A 24,943-nucleotide genomic window follows, 5' to 3' on the forward strand; every position below is an offset into this window, starting at 1 on the left:
GGGAAGCACGGCCATAAATCAATAGCCGTGATGGGAAGCAAGAATATGGATTATTCACTTTTATCAATCGTGTATGCCCTCAGCCCCCAAATGTTTTATTATAAGAATTTTACCGCGAAAACATTTTTTTCCGACATGGTGGAGTGTAAAATAAAATGTTCAATATTTCATGTAGATATTGTATAATAATAATATTTAAAGTGTTAATTATAATAATTGGGTAATATCAGGCCCATAGGTGAGTGTAAAATGTTAAAATGTCATAGTATTTTTTATTAAAACAGTAAATCAATCGGAGGCTAGACGTATTTAAATAATATAATATATTATTGTATGGTATTTACTATTTCAAAAATATTTCATTTTACTCTAGTTGTTCATGATGACACATGATTTACTTTATCATGTCATCAACTACCATGGTTTGTTTAGTTTTATTATTTTGGAATGTTGTAAAATGTTGTATTTTAATATTATTTTTACTTTTATGATTTTTAAATAGTTATTTTTAAATTAATATGTACTAAATACTAATACCAATAGCATGAAATTACACTCAAAATATGCCACTGTATACAAATAATGTTTTTATACACACATACAAACACATATATATAGTTTATACTTTATAGTCTGTTATATTGTACAATGAAATGAACTTATGCGAATTTAACATCTAGATAGCGTTAGTATAATAAAAATGAATAAAAACCACCCGTGACTTCACTCACATCTGGACATATTTATAAGTTTAACTTTAATAATAAAATTAATTATTATTCTATATAATCAATATTCAATGCTTTTAGGTACGTTTTAAGATGAAACGTTTGAACCATGCTTTTAAGTTTTAGTGAATCGTTATATATTTTCGCGTCCAGTCCTCTAAATCTTAGTTGGTGAGTATTAGCATAGAATATAGCTGTACTATCTACAGCCGTGGCACAGAAATACGGAATAACCAGAAAAGACACTTGAGAAATTAAAAATTACATTTTTTTTTTTTGGATTTGGGCCTTTGTGAATATATTATGGACCATAGTGCGTCGGTAGGTATCGGACATGTAGTACAATTGATAACAGGTCCTATATTGATCCTAAAGATTGTAGCCATGTAAAAAAGTGTAAATGTTAAATATAGGTAATATGGGTTTGTTCGTATTTGTTTGAACGCTGATTACTCGCCATATCTGGGCCGGACTTAGACTTAATAAAGCCCTAAGCTATTTGATATATGGGGCCCTTTATATAAGTGCAGATAGGTATTATATATGCTCAGAGTCAGGGGTCTTTTTTGGGATAGGGGGCTTCCCTTAATAAAAAAATCATTCAGAAACCTTCTAGATTTTTTATACATTATATGTATTGGTTTATACCAATAGGAGAGCTAAATCAAACAAATAAATATTTTAGGCCCCCCCAAAAATTGTATTTTAACTTTTGCCTATGATTTTCGGGGATAATACAGAGGGATAAACTGAAATACAGTTAAGAAGAATATTATTTTTATTTATATTAAACTTAAAAATAGTTACTACCTCATAATAATATTCAATTTCAATAGGTACACAAAATATTTCTCCGTGTTAATCCATTTTGTGTGAATAATTTTTTTTTTGGTGTTTGTCGGGTGTCCTATGTATAACGATTATATATGTCATATAGAATATGATAAATGCTCACTTGAACAATTTTTTTGTGGGCCCCCAAGACAGTGGGGCCCTACCTTTAGCTTGCAGTGTAGCTTCAGTAGCGTGTATAGAAATTAATTTCAGGAAGAGTTAAAAAAAATTTCCATTCTTAAATTTCAATTAATTATACAATAAAAATCAATGCCCGTACCAACCATACATTTTAGGGGGGTTTAACCCCTAAACCCCCCTATATACGCCACTGTGTAGAGTGTAGCTTATACGTAAATCCGGCACTGCGTATAATAGGTTATATATTTTTCGAAGCTAGATTTTGAGATTCAGACGTACCAACGTACTTTTACCTACACACCGTTTTTACACTGAACTGAACCACAGCATTTTGTGATATAAAAACGAGTAAAATGGCTATTAACTTAATTCGCATACCGTACACTTTAAATTGAAGTATAATACTATATAGACATATAGTATATACCTAATAAGGGCGGCCAAACGGTCGACTTTATTTTTAGCCAATTTTATTAAATGTCCAATACCGGGAATACTCGATAACCGATGATAACCTATTTGTAGTCAACATATTTCTGTGACGCAGCATTTTTTCGCGCGAAAATTATTAAATCTGAATAACAAGCTATATTTTCCGACGACTTTTTAGAGCAGTCTCTTCGTTTAGCAGTCAGCAACTATTCTCCAGATTATGATCAACTTGTCAATGATATGCAATGTTTCCACATCAATAAAATATGTTAATTTTATTATTTATATTTACAAGTATGTTATTGTTAATAGTTATATAAAGGTAATAGCGTTGGTTATAGAATAGATAGTCTATTCCATAATCAGTGGTATAGGGTACTTTCAATAATACAGTTGTTTTTATAGAAGTCGATGCAAAAGGAAAAAAGAAAAAAAAAGGAAAAATATGTTCTTAGTAGACCTCTACTGAAAAAAGTTTGACCGCCTCTGGTATGTGAATATTCAAATTTTTATTGATATCTATTATTTTAGTATACCCGTAATATGATTTAAGTAGTAATATAGTATGTATATAAATACATTTCCTTGAAAAATCACTTCTTTTAGAACTGGATTATTTTAATTAATAACGTGCAGTTAAACTAAAAATTTAATTTTAATTTTAATCAGATTAGAAAGTCGAATGAATATTTTTGTAAATGTTGTTTTTTTTGGTACAATTGCAAATACATGATGTGTTTGTACTGAATGTACTGATATTCGTGCGACTGATAATACTGACGAATTAATTTAATTTTGTCCATTGATATTAAAAAATAATACAAATATGAAATAATAAAGTGTACAAATACTGAATAAAAAACTACTTTTCACTATTAAAAACCTGATTGATCTATCGACAAAATAAAAAATAAAAATATCGTGCTTTTTTGTGTAATTAGTATTAATTTGTATCATGGTTCTAATAATTATCTTTTTGCTTTTTGTCGCCGGCTGACAAACGAAATTAATTTTTTTTTTTTAATTCAGATGGTAAATAAATGAATGTACTTACTATTGTCTAGTCTCCTATTAGCAACGCCAACTTAAGGCAAGAAAATTACAATTACAACACCCACATATATTTTGTCGCTTAGTACTATGTGGATTATGAGGGGGAGGGATATTGAGGATTAATCATGTTAACCAAATCCATGTTATTGATTTGAGGCAACTCCCCCCTCTCCCAGAAAAAATAAAAATACTTATTTTACATGTTTAAATTCAAATTCAAATTATTATTCGGAATTATACAATTAATGGTGGTGGATTTAGGATTTTTTTTTGGAGGGGGGCATTTTTATATTATTACATATCATCATATAGTTTTGTTAACTCAATATTTAGGATTTGATGTTAGGTCTTCCAAATATAGTATAACTGTCAAGGGGGGCCCTCGGGCCCTAACCTTAAATCCACCACTGATTATTAGTTTTACTACTTTAATGTACTCACGGTTTTGGTAAATATGTATTGGTCAAAAAAATGAATCTATACTTATTTTTAGAGAGAAAATTGCCCAAGCTTCATATTTAAAAAATGTAATTTTTTGAAATTTTTAATAGTTTTTCAAGCATTCGGGATAAACTATCATAAATCATAATCGTTTGAACCAATATTTATGAAACTTATAACATAGATATTAAATTATGAGGTGAGTTAGGATATTATTTTTGGATTTTATTGAATTTTATTAAATGATTCAAATTTTGAACTGAACTTGACTTTAGATTTTTAATTAGGTTCTAAAACCTTAATAAGGACAAAATTCTAATTACATTTTTTAAGTCTTAGTACACTTAAGGTTCGAAATTCAATTTTTTTCTAACGAATTATACTATGATTACTATGATTTAAGGTATTCAGAAGTATAAAAAAGTTAATGTTCTAGTTCCGCAAAAGATTTTGTTTATTCTGTTTAGTTCGGTTGATATCATTAACAACATAACAAAAAGTTCTATAAAAAAGTAAAATATAATAAGATACATGTATTAAAGTCATAAACTCATAATTCAAAAATGCACAATGAACACTGTATACAATTAAACAACTGCTGTTGTAAATAAATATAGAATATAATTTTAAATATTTAGGTATTGAAATTGTTAGAAATATGTGATTGAAGAATTAAATCGATCTGTTTATAAAAAACTTAGACAAATTATTATATATTAAAAAATTTAAATAAAGTTCTAGAATTACCTAAATTGTGTCAAGTTTATTTAGCATTGGTAGAATCAATAATTTCCTATGGTATAATAGATTGAGGTAGTGCTTTTGATAATTGTATACATGTTAGAAACATGTCAAAATCAACAAAAAATTATTTATAAATAGAACTAAATGTACTATATCTGTTAAGAAAATATACCTAAAAGGCTAAAAGTTAAGTAAAAGTAAGCTGTAAGCATAAGGTACGTAAAAAACAATTTTATCACTAAAAGATCAAGAATAACTACATCTAGTAAATATTTTGAAACAATCCGTACTTAATTATGAAATAAAATATCAACCTATACAACAAACCTTCCAAAAAAAGTATTTTCCAATGGCTATCGGAATCTCCTGATGAATTAATAATGTTATACTAATTATATTATATTAAAATTATAATCAATTTTAGATTTTAAATTAAATTTCCAATTTTATTTTGGATATTATAATTAGGAATTTATTTTTAAATATTTAATATTTTAGAGTATTATCGATAGATATTATAATCAATGTAAACTACAGTTTATGTTATGTGCTTATCAAATAGAAATATTATTCTTAGTTAATTTTATTTAGAACTCCTGGGCCACTACACCAGTTCTCTTAGTGGGGTCAAGTACACATATGTATATGAAACTGTACTGTACCATAGACAGATCAACACCAATCTTTTTTTTACTCCAATTAAATCAAATATAATTTGCGTTTCTACATAGATATAATTATATAACAAATAATAAAATTGTATTGAATTTTTATATTTCACTGAAATCTTATACGCTTATTTTTGTGGGTTGTTTGCGGTCGTCATATACAAGGCATGACGATAGAGAAATAGAGATAAGAATAATTTTTATCGTTGGTTGCGTTTTTTATTTATTTTTCCTCTCATTGTTTGTCAAATAATATTCGTTTCTCTTGCATGTGAACCGCTGGGGCTATACGGTTTAATACTAGTTAAGAAACCAAATTTTTACAATAGAAAGAGGAGCACTTTGACATTGCAATATCACATTTATTTTACCAATATTATACTAGTCTCCGAGTAGTTAGTTATTATATTGTTTAAAAATACGTTACTATTATGATGTCTTTAAATCTTCGATATTATTTTTTTTTGGAAATCGTATTTATCCGTACTACTTATATTTTAAAAATCAAACGCACAATATAAGTTCTCTGCCTCTTTTTACAGTGTAGCTCTGCCAAGTCACTTTGAATTTGTAAAGAAATTCTTTAAATCGCCTACATCAAACTCCTAAAAAGCAGGTGCGATTGGTGGACGCGCCACTCAAATCCGTTCAATCCTTTTGAGTATTTCATGTTTTTAAATTGATATAATACTCTATGTATGACAATAATAGTATAATGATCCTCTGGCGCGTGATCGGTGCACATTGTCGTAATAAAGTCGTATGGGTAGGTGCCTATAATATTATAATAATAATTGTGTAGTGTGGGCATCAAATCGTTGGGCGGCGCTGCGCGTATATGAGACCCGCCGAAGAACAACGCCGCCGTCGTCACCACCGCCGCTGCCACTGCTGAGGGAAAAACCACCCCCAACCATGGGGTGGCGCGCGCGTCCGGCACGTCGGCCGTCGACAAACGCACCGCTCACGTTCGCACACGACCGCAGTCTGCCGCCAAACTCCCATCCCGTCGGGTCCGTTGCCGCCGAACGGCCGTATTATCGTCCACCGCCGTCGTCGTCGCGTTCGTCGTCGTCGCTCTCTCCGCGATATCATGTGTCGTCCACTCACGTCCGATCGGTCGCCGTCGCGGCCGTCGCCGTCATCGCCGTTGCCGCCGGAATGATGACAATATATAATAATTATAATTATTAAATTAGTGCGATGGTCGCAGTCTCCTCCTTTACCGTTTCGCGCCATTTCTGTGCCGCGCGCCACGAAACTGATTTTGAAAACTGAAAATCGCAATAAAAATTTCCTTGGCGTTTTTACTGCGTTCTACCGCATTTCTCTTGCACCTTAAACGGTTTTCGATTTTTAATTTTTCGCGCCTCGCGAGTGTAACAATCGCCGCCCGCTGCCCTCGCCGCCATGGAGGCGGACCTCCGGGTTCTCCTGGTCGTTTGGATACTGTCCACCATGGGAGCGTCACCCGAACTGGCGTCTGAAGGTATGAGAAAGTCGTAAGACAATAACGTACGGGTATATACGTTAATTGCTGCTGTTGCAGTAGCGAGTAAAACCTTCACCGGGTTGTTTCAGAAACCAAGAGTTAAAATATACGAAAACACACTAAAATGTCTATAAAAAAATATAAACGAATAAAAAGTTTTAAGGTTTCTAAAAAAACAGAAATGATTTAAAATATTGAATTGTATTTATATCGAAATTGATAAAACAATAAATGGATTTTCACTTCCCCTCCAATGTAGTTTTCACAACGGCGGAGGTAACAACTTACATCTCATTATCGGTTAGATGAATATTTTTTACATTCCATCGTTAGTGTCAAGTACTCAAGTACTTGTTATATTTAAATTGTTTTTCAATAATACATTTTATACATTCAAGAGTTTTATATAAATGTACAAGTTATTATATAACCATCTTATGTCCGAAATAATAATTTAAAATATTTTTTTAAACTCAAAATCAATTCAATGCTTCTGAAAATCTAAAGTATTACAAATTTTAAATTAAATTTGAATTCGGAGTTGTTGTATTTTAGTATGTAAAGTATGTGAATAAAACATTTTTTTTTTATTATAAATTATATTAAGTATAGAGTTAAATTCATATCATTCACACTAAAAATATAATATATAGGTACATTGGTATATATTTATATGATTAATGAAACCTGGGGATGTGTTTACAAATATTATACTAAAATAATTTGTTTTAAAACTGGTTAATAACTTTAAGTATAAAAATGTGAAGGATTTGTGTGTTTTTGGGGACAGGTGTCTTTACATTTTACGAATGATAAATTATGTTTGAAAAATAATTGTGTACCTATACAGAATTCGATTTCTAAATATATGAGAAATCTTCGATTGCTTACTAATCTTTATAAAAGTTATTTCATAAGATTGGGGTTGAAAAATAATTTGCGTAAATTTCGATTACTTATATTTTTTTGTAATAATTTTAAAACTGAATCACAGTCTTTATTTAATAAACATGGTATTATATAAATCACAGTGTTTGTATGTAAAGTACATATATATAATTATTAAATTCATATAAATACAATACTATGTTAATACTATTTAATTTGTTCTAGTATTTTTTGTTAATATATTCGTGTTTTTTAGCTAATAACCAAATAGTAACTTTCTGTATTTAAAAAGTATTTAACTTTATTTTAGATTATCAATCATAATTTATTATTTACGTCAATAAACTATAAATTTATTTAAATTTGTATAATTTTATTACGAATAAAAATATCTTAAATTAATGTGTGAAATAAACTTTATATTATTTTATTAATTAATTAAAAATTGAAATGAAGTGTTTAATGCACTATTACTATTAATTATTAAGCTTTGGGGGGTCCTAATTAAAAATTTTGATTGTATAATATTATTTATACAATACAAATAAATAGGTAACAACCTATTTTAATAGATTTTTAATTAAAAAACATTACCTACTTCAATGCTCTTAATAAAAACAATAAAATATATAATTCTTATATTTTTGTGTAAAATAAGTTTAATTTATGTTGTTTTTTGTGTTGTGATTACTAACTTGTGAAGGTGTTGTTTCTATAACATGATGATGATATTGCACATTTCAATGACGTAGTAGAATTAAGGCCGCCTATATTATATTGTATTTAATTTGCTTCCTTGTATACTCATTAGTCAATACTCATACAACACATAGCATTACATACTATACCTAATTAAGAGTTTTAGTGTTATCAATATTTTTATTAACTAAATTATTAATAAAATAAAAAAGTAAATAAGTTTAATGGAAACCTTATTATAGTTATGTTTGATATAGGGCCTATTATAGGCGAAGACTAAAGTTTAGTGATATAAAAACTATAAATATATATTTAAGAACTACCTATGATATTGAAATACAAATATTCATATTATGTTGTGAACTCGTGACTAAATAATTTAATTATTTTAAATATAAAAACATAAATTTCTTTTTTGTATTTTTTTTATTTGAATAACCCTTGGAATCGTAGTCATTGATAATTGCTTTATTTTTTATAATATTTTTACAATTATTTTGTCGATGATAATTGTTTTTAATTTTAAAGCAAACTTACACGGGTTAGGTTATATTTAATAGGTACTTAATACATAGCTTACATTAAATTAATTTTGTCCAATTTTGACTTCTGGAAGAAAGAGAATATATTGACTATTATAAGTTGTGTCCCGAGGGTTTTGAATATATAACCAGATATTTTGTTTTTATTTCTTGATGGTACATATTATATGATATGTGTCAGTTTTGTCACATTTTGTGGCAATTTGTTTAGCAGAATAAAGGCGTTTTTTTACAGTTTTATTCTCTTTTATGTTTCAGATTTGTTATAATTTTAGGGTTCTCATATGTTCTGTGTTTTTATGATGCAGATTATTTTAATTTTAGTATTCTCGTTTTAAGGGACCGGTTTAGTTTTTGTAATTATACATTTTTTTTTGAGATTTTATAATCTAAGTAAATTAAGAATGGTCGAAATGTCTTGGTTTTTATCAAATATGTGTTCGAATGTTCGAAAGTGATATAATCGATTTTGAAGTATTTTTGAAAATTGAATATTTATTCTGTTGGTTCTAAATAGGTATCTATGTTTTCCAATGATATATTAACGATGTTTATGAGGTTTTATATTTTTATTCTTTATTTTAAGAGATTTTTAAATTTGGAGTGTAAGAGAGTTTAGGTGTTTTGATAGAATTAAAAAATAATGCAGATAATAATGCAAGGGTAGAGAGAGATGATTCTAGAATAGATCTTTTGGTAGGTATCTAACTTTTATAGGATTTAATCGTATTGGAAAATTATCTTTTGTGGTATTAGTGTATAATTTCTAAATTAGGAACTGTAGATTTCTGATTTGTAATTGAAGTTGTTAGTTGTTTGTTGTTGAATATTAAGAGTTAACTTTTATTTTCATTTTTTAAAATAAATTTAATCAGTTATTTGGAATTACGAGGCCACGTGGCCCTAATATTTGTAAAAGAAATACACTTCTAAATCATTGGATAAAAATATATCATACCTACCTATAGTTGATTAGGATTAATGCATTATGTAAAATTAACTAAAATGGTGATATTAACCATAATAAGTTTTGGAGAATATTCTTAGATTTGTAGTACTATGTTTGTAAAAAAGTAGTTGAATTATATACAGTTGTTTATTTAGTTTGAGAAATTCATTTTTACTAACGTCATATTTGTGCATATTTGAACATATAAGTAGTATTAAGTACAGGTAATTCCAAAAATGATTCTTTGTTAGGATTATATAATTTACATAAGTTAAACAATTCTTGTACAGAAATTTATAATAATTATATGATTATCAGATTATCTATTAAATTATCTACTTATTAGATAGAAAAACCCTCATTAAATCTTTAGATATTTGTGTTACTAATATATTGTTATGTGGCTGCAGATTTTCATTGATAGCGATAATATAATCTTTATGAAGTAAATTACAATTTATAACATAGATTAATATAATTTGATATTTTTTTGGTACCTTCTATATATCGATTAATGGTACTCTATAATATTATATTATTTTAGTAATTGATGTGATTGACAAGAGATTAAGTAGTCAGATTTTTATTTTTTGAGAATTTTTGCTGTGTAATGATTGACGAATAAATTAACCATTGAGAATGTTATGCTTTATTTTCATTTTCGTGAATAAGGAAAAATAAATAAAAACTAAAATGGTTTCATCTATTGTAGTGTTGTGTATGTACTATGTATTATTTAGAATTCAGATGTTTTGAGGTATAAATGTATAATACATATAAGCATATTACTTATCTGTGTAAGATATAGATATAATATAGTTTACTGCTATCGAAAGTTAATTAAATGTGGCACTCACGCTCATGAATTCACGAAGATGTAGACTGGTTGTCTGTACTGCAGTGTGCGGTGTGTGGTCATGAATTGGTGAGATCTTTTATTATTTATGTTATTGATTCTTAGTATACGTACATAATATAGTACCTATAATATATTTATGAATCAAAAAAATGATTTATGTTTTATTAGTACTGTGATATGTAATTAATATAGCGTTATATTATGTAAGATGCTAATATTTATCAATAGACAATATAAGTAATATTATATTTGATTTTAAAACAATAATATAATATGTATATATATATAAAACATGACAATATAATGTCACCTAACAAGTAAAAACTAATTTAAGTTCTAGTTCTAACTTTATTGATTTTGTACTTTGATATCAATATTTAAAAACCTATGTTGTAAATTATCACCTAATAAAAACATTTTTTATTATTTACTCGGATATAGATATATTATAACATATAAATTATAAGATAACATAGTAGGAAAATCACAGTTCAATTATATATACTAAAATGTGCTGTTATGTATGCGATTCAGCTAAATTTGTTTGGTTTTTAAAACCATGATTATGATTTATGAATATGCAGCTATACATTTAAAAAAAAGATCTTATCTATAGTTAAACTTTGATCACTATTTTCTGTACCTATAGTTAAGTTGTTTAAGATTTGAAAGAAACCTATTTATTTATAGAAAAAAGTATACAATTTTGGACCAATAGCTTTTTTAATCTGACTAATAATATTAATTACATGGACGCTATGATAAATTGAATTATTTGCTTCTTTAAACAACAAACTAATAATAAAAATAAATAAAAATTAAATTTCTGCTTTGTTCTTTTTAAGTTAAAAAAAAAATACAATATAAAATGAAAATAGTAGTTAGTGATAACATGAGGTAATGAATAGTATATACATAGACATAGCAAAATTGTTGGCTCTATATACGTTCAAACGAAGAACAGATAAGGCTTATTTAACCCTTTAGTCTTTTTGTTCTGAAATTCATTCTTGTGGAAATAATGTTTAAAAAAATAAAAACTTCGCTAATTTCGTTACCAAATTAAATTTTAGATATTATTTGCGAAACAAAACAAAATCCATTGCAACTTAAGGTCATCATATTACAATGAACCCCTATACCGTGTTTCGAGTCATAAAATGTTGGACGATAACAAATTGTGCTTTTATAAAACTGTCTTTGTATTGTATTATTATTACCCCAAATATTACCTTTATATTAAAAAAAAAACTTTTATGTTTATATCATAATAAAACTTAATTATTGTATTTTAGATTCTGAGTGAATCAAGTAATTCCTACCTATATTTGTTTTAGAAAGATTATTTTTGTATTCAGTTATGCGTAATGCTTATATGAGTATATGACACTATTTTGGATTTAGTGACACTATGTCCATAAAATAATTCATAAAATGTATGGAACATATTTTTTAAACACAATCGGGTTTGGTTAATTTGTTGTAATTCACAAACTTAATTTTGCCTAAAAAACTGATTTATTAACGCTCAAAATTATAATTTGATCAAACGTTATCTAAATGCAGATTATTTTATTAAGAAATTTTATTCTTATTAAAATTTTAAAATTTTGAATATTGTTTGTTAAAAATAAATATCTATTATTCTATTTAAGAAGATGAGCCACACTTATTGTTATTTGTGCGTCGTATAAATTGTTTAACATTAGAATTTAAGACAGTGTCGGTGTACAGTCGTATTCCATATTATTTTGGCACACTAATTTAACTTTAGATTATTATGACGACTGTTATGTATTATTATATTTATGAAATTTTAAACAACTTCTAAACATATTTAACTGTTGAAAATGTATTAATTCTTATGCCGATAAAATATTAAAGATGTTAGGTATATGACTATTTAGAATCATGTTTTTAAATTAAATAATTTATCACTGCTTTGAAATGTACAACAAAAATAATAATAATAGGTATATACTATCAACCATTAAGATGAATGATCAACACTCTACAGGTTTCAGCATTATGTATTCCTCTCTCAATTTTTATTTAATTCAGCAAATTTATTAAAACATTTAAAACCCACTTCATATAAAATATTTATTAAGTTAGTTAGTTTAATATAGTTTTTCTACGTAGGCTGTCCGATAAATAAGGTACAAAAATATACTGAATAATGAAAAATCAATTTATTACTTTAAAATTTTTACACAATAAATTAGACATATTTTTCTATTTTTCTACATAGTCACCATTTAAATTGATGCATTTTTCCCAACGATGGAGTAATTTGAAAATGCCATCTCGGAAATACGCAGCACATTTTCCATCGAAGTACTCGGTAACTGCGTTCATGACCTCCTCCTCATTTTGAAAATGAGTTCCTCCTAAGTGTTTTTTTAACGGACCAAACAAAAAAAAATCCGAAGGTGCCAGATCAGGACTATATGATGGATGTTCCAATACTTCCCACTTGTATTTTTCCAGCCAAGCTTTGGTTTTTCCGGCTGAATGTGGGGTTGCATTGTCATGCATTTTCGGTACCCAGCGAGCACAAACCTTACGAAAATTTAATTTCTCATGAACAATTTCATGCACAGTAGTCTTTGGGAGATCAAGTTGTGTGGCCATTTCCCTAATCTTGAGTCGTCTATCCGATCGTAGCAGTTTTTCGACTGCATCAATGGTTTCGGCGGTGGACGTGCTTATTGGTCGACCACTTCTTGCCTCATCTTCAACACTTTCTCGACCTGAATTAAATTTTGTACACCAAACCGATACACTTTTTCGAGACATTACTTGTGGGCCATAAACTTCGGTTATTTTTCGATGAATTTCAGTCGGAGAAATATTTTGAAAATTAAAAAACCGAATGACGGCGCGGACTTCTTCTTTTGTGCAAAATAGATACTGGTTTTCCATGTTTATAATTACGTAGCTGACGGAACACTAAACCATAATAGTTATATCACATAGAATATGTCGTTTGTTACCTAAATTATCAATTATGGAAATTTCCGGCCGATATGGTTCATTGTTTACGCTAAAAATAACTTTGTACTTTATTTATCGGACAACCTACGTATATTATTAATTATTATATACGATGTATATATTTGTACTCAATCTAATTGTTCAAAGATGTCTTCTGACATGAAGATTCTAATAGGATTTAGTTAAAATTGTATAATAAAACACTTGTTCTATTCATCGAAAATAAAATGTTTGTTTCATGATAATTAAATGTTTTCAGAATTTATTGTTTTGTTTAATTAGCCAGTAACGATAATCCCAGATTTTGTTGCTCAAGTATAAAGGACCCCTTATATTTATGCTACATATACCAAACTATGTTGAGCGCTTTTTTCTTTACTATTTTGAAGGGATTTACGTGTTTCCCCTCGGAATTCAAGTGTAATTACGTCAGGTGGGCTAAGGCTGACACCAATACTATTATGAAGGGCACGGCAGAACCTTGTTTTATATACATTAATCACGCAAGACTTCTATTTTATAAAAGCAGATTTTTTAACAAAAAAATAATAGATCTATATTATTATTAAGTTTTTATTATTTTTTTTTATTTTCTGAGTTTTTTTTTTTACTAACTTGACTGAGTAAACGCTATGTATAGCTATGTGTTGGTTTAACAAATACCATGCATGAAGATTATTGTTCTATGCACGATTTTTATTTCATTTTTTTACTCTTTTCATATCAATGTTTTTGTTACATACAAACGACTTAAAAAACTTTGTGTAGGTTTATAATGCGGAGTTATAGTAAGGAAGAAGAAGAAAGCAGCGTTGACAGTGCAGCTGTCGCGCGTCTTACTGAACGTTTTTGGCCATGGTTTGTGTAATGTTATGTCATTAGCGTAAAATTGCGTTATCTAGTTTCAGATAAGTTTCAATTTATGAAAGCAGTTTGGTTTATTTTTTTTTTTAATTAGATTTGGATAAAAATATATAGGTATTTTTGAGACTTTTGGTAACAATTGTAAAATTTAATCGTTTAACATATTTAATTGTTTACATCTATACAATTAATGTTAAATATATTTCAAAATATAGTTTCAATAATATAATACAATGGTATGCTAAACATTTTAATTAATTTGTTAAAAAGGATTAAAAGAGAATGCTTTTTTTTATTTATTACAATATTTAAAATATATTTAATGCGAATTTTGTGACAAAAAAATGAATAATAATCGTTAAAAAAGTTAGTTTACGTTACGAAAATTAAAAGTTAAAACGTTTGGTATTGCCTTTGGCTGCCTGTATTTGAAGTTTTTGTATTCTTTCTTTTGGTTAAAAAAAATATATATATATATATATATTATACATATACATATTACCTATATACATAAATATCTCAAGTTTTGTTGGAATAAAACGCCATTTTTTTCTTGGCAGCATAAAACTTTTTCACTGGATCTGGATGCTAATAAGTTCGGGTTCATTTGTCCGGTTTTTAGTTCAGAATTCGATATGGTGTTAGTATTCGGCGTATACATTAAACCCCCTCTTTTTCTAGACGGTTTACCTTCGTCTTCGCAAAGTTTCCTTACACGGACTCCGAATACCTTATGAGGACAACTTTTGATAGAAAGAAATACTTGTATTGGTTTCGCAAAATTATTAACCTACAGCACTATAGCGAATGAAATATTAAGGGATATTCGTTTCAAAGAAAAACATTACCCGAAGAAAGTTTCACCAAAAGCCATTGGGGCTAAACAAATCCGGGAAAAGTTTGTATAATAGAATGTAATCTAAATTATGGCTTCATACCGCGAGACGCGTATAAGGTGAACCCTGTAGGTGACGGCGAAGAAAATCGGTTGAGAAAAAAAATTATTTTTTATACGCCATACGTATCACTAGAGTTGACGGTATTGAAATTTGATATCGGTATACTGATATCAAAATTCAGAATCGGTATGGTATGTGACGGAATATCATAATATCAATATTATAATGTATGGTAATAGCGATATAACCGTGATACATGATCATGCCGATATCAATTAATGTTATCATTATAAAATAATAAAATACCATAAAAATTGTCTAAATTACACATTTTAAAATGCGTGAATGCTCCGCTAAAACAAATATACATATTTAAGATGTTTATCTATTAATATACTTTTCCATTATTTTTATACATTTATTAAATTCGATATTATACAGTACTTTAATAGTTTATATTAGGCAATAAACCGTCCAAGTGATATTTGAAATAGTAGTATAATAGTAGTATTACTAGTATTAGTATAACAGGTATACTAATATTAAAAGTGTATAGTAAAACAAAAATATCAAACCTGTAGTATTATTATAATGAAGTTTGAATCTTTAATACATTGTACTTATATGTTATTTAAATTTTTTTTTGAATGCACAATTGGGTTTTAAAATAAATTAAAATTGATCTATGCATAGAATTTTATTATGAATTAATTTTCAAATTTAATTTTTCAATAAAAATAAAATAAAACACATCGATAATTTACATAGAAAATATTGGCATGGAATAGAATTTCAATCGCCGCTTGTAAATCCTTACGGGTCCGGTGTATCAGCGCCAACAACAGAATTGTTAGTTTGATTTTTGGTGGGAAATAAAACCATAACTTTATCTGTGTTTTGGGGAAACTCGATAACTCAATTTGGTCTTACAATAGTTGACGACAAAAAATAAAAACAGTATATTTACACATTTTTAAGCGCTGCACTATATACTGTTTTGTTAGAAATTTGTTCTCTAGTAGTTAGTTTTTTAACGATAGTTTTTTTTTAAATTTCAAAGTAGACCCAATAATGCTAAAAATACTAAACTTAATTTTGTAATTGGTTACAATAAAGGCTACTAGATGATGAGATACAAATTGTAGTAATTTAGTTTTCAGTATTATACAAACCATTATGAGGCACAATAACCGTTTAAAATAACACTGGTTCGTTTGGAATTGGCTTATAAAACAGCAAAAATCGCACTCTAAAGCTTTTAGCGGAATTTTATATACGCCATAATGTATCTGTTTGACCATAAAACCGCTACAGAAACACTTTCATTATTATTAGTTCAAAATTATAACACTACGCTGACTAAGTTGGGTTATACAAATTGTAGTATTAACGGCAGATGTTACGGTATTTAAAAGGATTTTTTTTTTTTTGTAAAGCTTGATATGAAATTGAATACATTTTTACTTGAACAGTTATTTAATATTTGTTTTTTGGCTCTGTTATTTTTATCAAAATTTGTGTATTTATATTAAAATTTATGATAGGTATATTGTAATATATAATGTACCAATACATACTTTGACGAAAAATGTTTTATTTTTGTACTTGTTATCAGTATAATATATATTTATTAGTAGTTAATATATTATTATAAATAGATGCTTCTGAATTTAAGCATGATAATTCATATACAAATATATATCTGCTTAAAAATAATTTTAACAATTTTTCGAGTTTGAAATAAATGTTGATTTATTTATTGGAAACAAATGAAAATAATACAATTACGTAAATTGTTTTGTGTTTACCACAGTATTTAATATTATTGTCTATGTTTTTTACTTTATTTCCTATACCTAAAATTAGGAATATAACTAATAGGTATAAGACTCGTTTTTAAATAAACATTTTAGTCGAAATAAAAGTAAAATAATTGTATTTTATAGGCTGCAGTTATTATTATGATTTATGATAAATAAAATTGCGGGTACATAAAACCTATTTTTTGTGTGGCATATTTGATATTGGAATCGGCATGAATTTATCAAGCTCAAACGAACTGGATAAAAAACAAATTTATACATAAAATATCGCATAGTGAGATTTTTTCTATTTCAAAATGTTTACAACGAAATACAGTGGGTAGAGTTTGGAGAAGAGCATTTGGCTAAAAAGAAATCCGTTTTTTATGATGTTATAGATGTTATGACACAAGACTACGAGAAATAAGTAGTTGGAATTCCTTGTCCTCTCTCCTACTGTCATATTCAAAATAACAGATCACTGATCTGGGAATAATTATTGAGCATATGAATATTATACACATTACATATATCTTATTGGTCCTAATTTTTCAAGTTAATTTTAATTTAAAGAATTCTTGAATATTTAATTTTAATTATACTGTTGATGCATTTGGTATACATAGTTAAAATAATTATAAAGATAAAATTTACAGTTGATGATATTCGCAATATACTGAAAGTACGAGTAAATAATTACATAATATTTTAAAACATTTTTGCTTTATATTGTTGAAAATTAAATTAATTGGTATTTTTTAAAATTTTTATATTTTTAATGTATATATACATATATGAATATGCGGGTTTAGTGTAAAGTGTTGAATCCATTTTAAATTATTTAGGCAATATATATTTAAATAAATGGAATTTGCATAATGTTTAAACATTTTGAATAAGCTATAAGGACGACTGACGGTACTTAATAATAAAAACCAATATGTGTTTGACGTAAAGGTGTACTGAATGATTACGACGGAATAGGTCAAAGATACTGAGCGATGAGTAGATTGAATTCTCGACATTTTAGATTAAATTATTGTATGATAAATAACTAAAATATGAGTTGTATGCATCTAGCCGTGACATATAAACATAAATTGAAATTGATTTTAAAACGTATGAAAGTAACTTGTAAGAGAATTTGATATAATATAAGCGACTGTGGAAGGAAACACTAAGAATAAGACAAACGTCAATCGGTCCTAGTCATCAATCTCCTCGCTTTGTATGACAGTCTATAGTAGGAATCAATATGTTTTATACTAACCTGCGCTTAATATTCTTACTATGTCAAAATACTTATATATCAATACGGAAAGTACACGTTTTATTTTTATAGATTTCATTATTTTGACAATTTTTATTAATAATTTGAAATTAATATAAGTTACGTTGAAATATTTTTGAGAATCATATACTCGTAAAATTAACATCTATTGTTTTTTATCTTTAAAGAAGTAAAATGGTACTTAAGGTTATTGTTGATAAATAATATTTTTATTATATAAACCTGAATATGTGTTAATTTCGTTTATATCATCCACATTATGATAGTATAAATATTTCAAAATGAAAAAATATAAATATTTTTTATATTTTATAAACATAATTTATTTTAACTCTAAAATATCAATTATAGTGTGTTGAGACTTGTTACACTTGTACTAAAAAATAATTTAAATACAAATTCACGGACGATAAAGTGTTTAAAGTAATTTAAAATAATCTTTATTATTTTAATTAAAAAAAAAATATAAATATATGTATATTGTATATATACCGTGATATTGTCGTTAAAAAACTAAACAGTCTTTGATAATGCGTAAATTGAGATAAAATGGTTTGAAATATTAAAGAATTTAGGAATTAAATACCTAGAGAAAGATTTATGAAATGTTTGTATCGTGTGTAGTACTGTATGACTGTGAGATATGGTCAGTTGGTACAGTAGGAAAGACAAGATGGAGTCATTTGGAATGTGGCGATACTGCAGATTGCTAAGAATCCCTTGGATTGAAAGAATTACCAATGAAGAAATTTAATATACAGAAAAAAAGAGAAAAGGAAAACAGGAAAAAAATTAAGTCTAGAAGGTGTAGGCCATGATAGACGGGTTAAGAATATTATTTAAGTTGGTGAAGAGGTAGAATGGAGTAAGCACTACAGAGCCTTAAAGGTTATGAGGAAAAATAAATAACAAGAATTTTGAAATATGTCGGAGTAGGGGATGTAGAAGGATATAGTTTATTAATCGAAAGATTGATAAATATAAAAAGTAGATATACATTTTATTTAGAGCATACTAAATAATAAAAAACTATTAATGAGAAACAAATTATATAAAGTAAAATGTAAAATTTATTATTACTCTTAATCGAAGTAATAAATGTATACGTATATCATGGATATTTATAATTAAACCTATAATATTAATAATTATTAAAATATTTGAAAATGTAATGTTTTAATTAGTAATATTATCACGTATAGTTATACTTCGTAATACATATAAAAAGTATAAAATAACAATGATGCAATAAAAATAATAAAAAACTATTGAGCTTTAAAAATCCTTCAGTTTAAGCTCTATAGTTTTTGTTAGGGAAATTCTTTACTTATTTAAATGAGTTTAAAATAGTTCTTAGAAGGTGTACTTGTCGAAATCTTGATTTTATATGTAATTGATTTTTTTTTTTTAATGTAATCGTGCATTATAAATTATAATATTATTATGGCAAATGTTGTAATTAATTTTTTATTACATTAATTGTAGTGTTTATAATAAAACATTGGTTAAATGCACATATATATATAATGTTGAATGAACTCACAAATCACTCAACTATTCATGTATTATTTGTGTAACAATCTTTAATTAGTAAGTTGTAGTCACTATATTTGATTAAAGGTAGGAATCTATTAAATTGTATTAAATAATTTATATGTAATAGACATTAGAAAATCTCATGTTAAAATATTGTATAATATTATGCGATTCTAAATTTATTTTAAATTATTTGGAATAAAATTTAAGTAGGTACTTAATGTTTTTGGTTATCAATTCGAGCGGGTTAGTAAAATTGTGTATGCTTAATATCTATCTCAGTTCTGTTTACCCCATAAGGTAGTGAGGTAAATAGGTAGAAGGTAGATGTGTGAATAATCTGATTCTAAGTCACATGACTGAAGGTCATTGTTCAAAGAATTGCGATGACGTAGAATATGTATATTTTTATTATAAGTTAACTATATAAATTAAATATAAGTATAACTAATAAAGTAAATATTATAGTTTTAAGTTATTGTTATTAACTTATGGATTCCATTAAAAAAAACAAGGTGGGGGGGAAGATAAATCGTCTCTCAAATACAAGTTTGATGTAAATAAGACTGTCATGAACCTGAGTTTATACAGTTTATATAACTTATGTTAGAAAGATAATTCATAGGTTATGATGTCATAACATTTAAAATAATTATAGGATAACAAGTCGTTACGCTAACTCTTATACGTATATATTATACATTTTATTTATCGAATATGATTGTTGAAGCTGTTTTGTTATCAAAAACACGTTAAGAAAATGCGTATAAAATATTTGGTAAACAAATAAGTTTTATATAATGCATAGTAATAATATATTCATAAATCAAATGGGACTGTTCAGAGTATCAGTGTATAATATTTTTTAGCCATTCTTATTGATTACTTAGAAATAAAATAAATTATTTGCTCCCTATTTTTTTCTATCATCTGTCTATTGCTAAAATTATTTTATTGACAGATAGATAGTGGATATGCGTCGATTGAAATTCTTAGGATCCAAGGTTATTTTATGTAAATATTCTTGAGCCGAGAGTTACGCCCGTGAGACTCAGTCGTGTATGAGCTTATCGTCAAACCAGTGGGGTCCCATTAAAACCAGCGATATTGAAATGTAGCACATATACACATACTGTAAGCTGTTTCGTGTGGTCGGAGGGTGAGAAGAAGAGGAGTTGTACGTAAGGGTGTTGCAAGGGGAAGCTCAGGTTTATTTCGACTGTCAGACGCACAGCTTGGGGATTCCCAAGACCACTTCGCCAAACAAATTAGTTCCATCGTTCTTCGTATACATATATATTGAAGGAAAGAGAGAGAGAAAGAGAGAGAGAGACAGAACGAGAGAATCTATCCATTGCTCTGGTGGCCTTTCCTTCTGCCTCTCTTTATTTGGTTCAAAACCGATGCTCCGACAGGCTCTGGCAACTTCATATATACAAATCGTTGGACTCTATGTTATTAATCAAACGGACATCGCCCAGGTACATTCGCTAGACGACCGCTTACAAGATACTACAATTATTATTACCGTTCTAACCCGTCGGTTTGCTGTGAATAGATTCATGACGTGCCTAACATAGCCAAGTGATATATCTTAAGCGCTAATGAAGTTGTTGTACCTCTAGAGAATGCAAGAACATGAATCTTGAATTATGACAAATCGTTGACTTCGATTTCATAACATAAACTGTTGTAATAGTGTACTAAATGAAATATGAAATTAAATTTCCTACAATAAAAGTGCTTTTAAGTGCCTCATAAATTAACTTATACATAATATAATAACAGTTTGAAAAATTAACTGTTAAAAAATTATGAACGATTTGAATTAAATAATTGTTTAGTTGACGAATTGTGTTTATTTGATTCGTATGAATAAATACTACGTTATGAATTTTAATTTAAAAGTCATAAAATATTTTTAAATTAAAAATATGCAGGTGTTTATATTAAAGAAACATTAAAGCTTGATCTAAGTAGTTAAATATGTTAGAAAATTTGTTCTCATTGATGCTAATTACTATTGAAAAAATTATATATAAATATATAAACACCTGAACAATTAAAAACATTAGAAAAAAATTACTTTTTATGCGGCAATCCTAACTATAAAATGTTGACTATTTCTAGTACACAGCGTATCAGTAACAGATTAATAATAAACCAGTGAATGCGAGATGATTTTGAAGTTAATAAAATTAGACGAGATATTTGTTATACAGAGTAAAATGTAATGAATATTGAAATAAAATGTAAAAATAATATACGTATTTTACTTTACCGATGACCTGTTCCATCGATTGTCGATTCTCATAATTTTACAACCAACTGGTGTTCCATTCATACGTTTAAAAAAAATGTCTGACCATCCCAAAAATTTCTGATCTCGTTATAAAAGTTACCTAATGAATGAGTGAAAAATAATGAGAATAAAAGAAAACTTCAATAAAATTGCTCAAACTAATTTGTTGTACATCAAAGTTTAAAAAACGAAAAAAAAAAAACTTCCAAGTAGATTGATTAGATCAAAACTACTAAATTGTTTACATTATTAACACTAGGTATTGGATATTTATAAAATATAAACTATATGGTATGTAAATTTTAATTAATTTATGTTTAAACTTCAATTACATTATTTTAAGCGTTTATGGAATTGTATCAATATGTAAATGCGTAAAATATATGATATACATGTAAATATTATAATGGGCAGTATTTCGAGAAAAAAATGACAACACTGAATAATTAAATGTACCTATGTATCCAATTTTCAATAATTTTATATAATCTATAACATACATGACTCTTATAAAACACTCACAATTAATATAATAAAATGTATAATTTATGTTTAAAGTATAAGTATATATTGTACACCATTACTCGAATGTATTAATGCACTAAGGTATAAAATATATAATGAATATGAACATAGTTTAAAAAAATGGTATTTTAAAAAATTAAATAAATATCAACACCGAAAAATACCCATACCTATATTTTAAAACTTTTTAATCAAATATATCTTTTAATTACTCATATAGGTATATATTAGTATAATGTATAATACAATGATAAAAAAATGTATAATAATAATAATTTAGCCTGCTATATAATATACGAGTTTAAAATTGTCTCGTTTCATCGCTTCCTCCATATTGCTACTAGGTCAGTAAAAATATGTTGTATTAATGTCAAAATTATCTCGCATATCCCCGGTTTGGAATTAATCTGTTATTGATACATCATACCAGAGGATAATCAACGTTTCATAGTTACTACCACGTAACATACTCATACATTAAATTTTACCTTTCACTGATTCACCTTTAAGAATTGTGGTGAATTATTCTGGGGCGTAATTCGAAGGAGTTTGGGTAGGTATAGGTATATTTCACCTTCCACATTTTTTTATTTATATGTTATCAGCCGTATGTATTTCTACTTAGTGGTAACGTTACAAATATTTTCAGAATTATAACTACTGTTCATGTATTTTTAAATCATATAAACTTTAACTATCAATTGTCTTTAATGGAAAAATATAAGAAATATTTTTTTAATACCACCAATTTTATTATATTCAAATTTGACTCTTGCGACAAAAAACTATTTTGTGTCATATTTTGTTTTATAAAATTCGAAAAAAAATTGATTGACCATTACCAAAAAAAAATTATCAACTATTAATCTGTATTTAATATAAATCATCATAATAATAAATTGAAAAAAAAAACTACATATACAATATATTTTTAATAAATCAGTACTTAACAATAATATATATTATATAAAAAAATAGGTTTAGCCCCAAAGCCTTCCCTCATTGATCATATTATAATATAATTGCGCTGTAACTTTAAGATTTTTATTAATAACAAAGATGAATTTTATATTATATTGCGCGGGAACTTTCCTAATAAATTATTTTTTTTTGCTCAAATATAAGCCTAAATCACACTAAATGTCTAAATTAATTGTAAAAGGTAAAATCTTAAATGATATATCATGTAATTATTAAGCTTATTAATTATTCTGATAATTGGTCACGTTAGAGGTACGTGTATATTATATAAAACATATTTTCTACCTGCGTCCTGCTCTACACCGTACAATGTAGATCGTCATGCGCTGCGCCGGGTCAAATGCATTGTTCATTGTCACTCAATTTAAAAAGTTTGCAAAAAATGTTTGTCTCACTATCGAAAAATTAAAATAAGTCAAATCAAATGATGCCTCAAATTACTATCATACATAATAAGGGTACCTATTAAAATACTAATATTATTACTATATATTTTAATTTAATAATAATCGCATTAGAACGATTGTGTGCTTTTCGTCGTAGAGTTTCCTCTCCATGCACGGAATATGATACCATTGTATTATCATACTTGTATAAAATCGAGAATTCATAGTTATAGTGTTTTTGATATTTTCGTTTGATGTGCGGAACGATACGTAGCGTTATGCATAGTTGTGTTATCATTGTAAGAGAAATGTGAAAACATAATACAAAATTAAAATATAATAAATATGTATATAATTCGTGCATGAAGAGGTTATAAGGTGACTACATCGACAGAATAAAACAATTTCCTTTATTTTTATCCACTAGACTAATATTTCCAGTTGATAAAAATGGTTACTAGAAACTTTGAACCCTTTTTTTTACTACTCGAAAAAGAGTCTATAAAAAAAATAATAAATTAAAAAAACACCAATATAAGCCCAACAAATTGCTTGCTTACCTTGGAATCAAAAAATATTTCGTGTTATAAATTTAAGGTTATATATAAATTGTATAAATGCGTTTTTTTATAGTTTTAAATGTTTTAAATGAATTGTCAAAAATCTTTGTAAAAATAGTATTCAAAAATAAAAATAGTTATAACAAAAACGGTCAAAATACGGCGTTAAAATGGGAAGGACTTAAAAAAATAGGTTATTTCATAAATAATTTACTGTAGCATTTTTATTTTTATAAAAATTATTTTTTCCATTTTCTGACCCGTAATTTTTGATTGCTGTAATAATGTCATTTTTTATAAAATAAATTATTTTAGCCGTCTAAATATAGC

At 26.9% G+C, this 24,943-nt stretch overlaps 2 protein-coding genes across 2 annotated transcripts in view; one reads left to right on the plus strand and one right to left on the minus strand.

Annotated features, from left to right (window-relative positions):
* The window catches only part of LOC132929428 (nucleolar complex protein 3 homolog), a 181,398-nt gene that overhangs the window by 45,812 nt on the left and 110,643 nt on the right, over positions 1-24,943 (minus strand). The window lies entirely within an intron of this gene.
* LOC132929426 (hemicentin-1-like) overlaps positions 6,012-24,943 on the plus strand; it is a 316,445-nt gene continuing 297,513 nt past the window's right edge. The window contains exon 1 of the mRNA XM_060994762.1: positions 6,012-6,530. Coding sequence (XP_060850745.1) covers positions 6,452-6,530 — 79 coding nt within the window. The 5' untranslated portion in view covers positions 6,012-6,451. The remainder of the gene's footprint in view (positions 6,531-24,943) is intronic.

Source organism: Rhopalosiphum padi, chromosome 4, assembly GCF_020882245.1.
Source record: "Rhopalosiphum padi isolate XX-2018 chromosome 4, ASM2088224v1, whole genome shotgun sequence".
Classification (NCBI taxonomy): domain Eukaryota; kingdom Metazoa; phylum Arthropoda; class Insecta; order Hemiptera; family Aphididae; genus Rhopalosiphum; species Rhopalosiphum padi.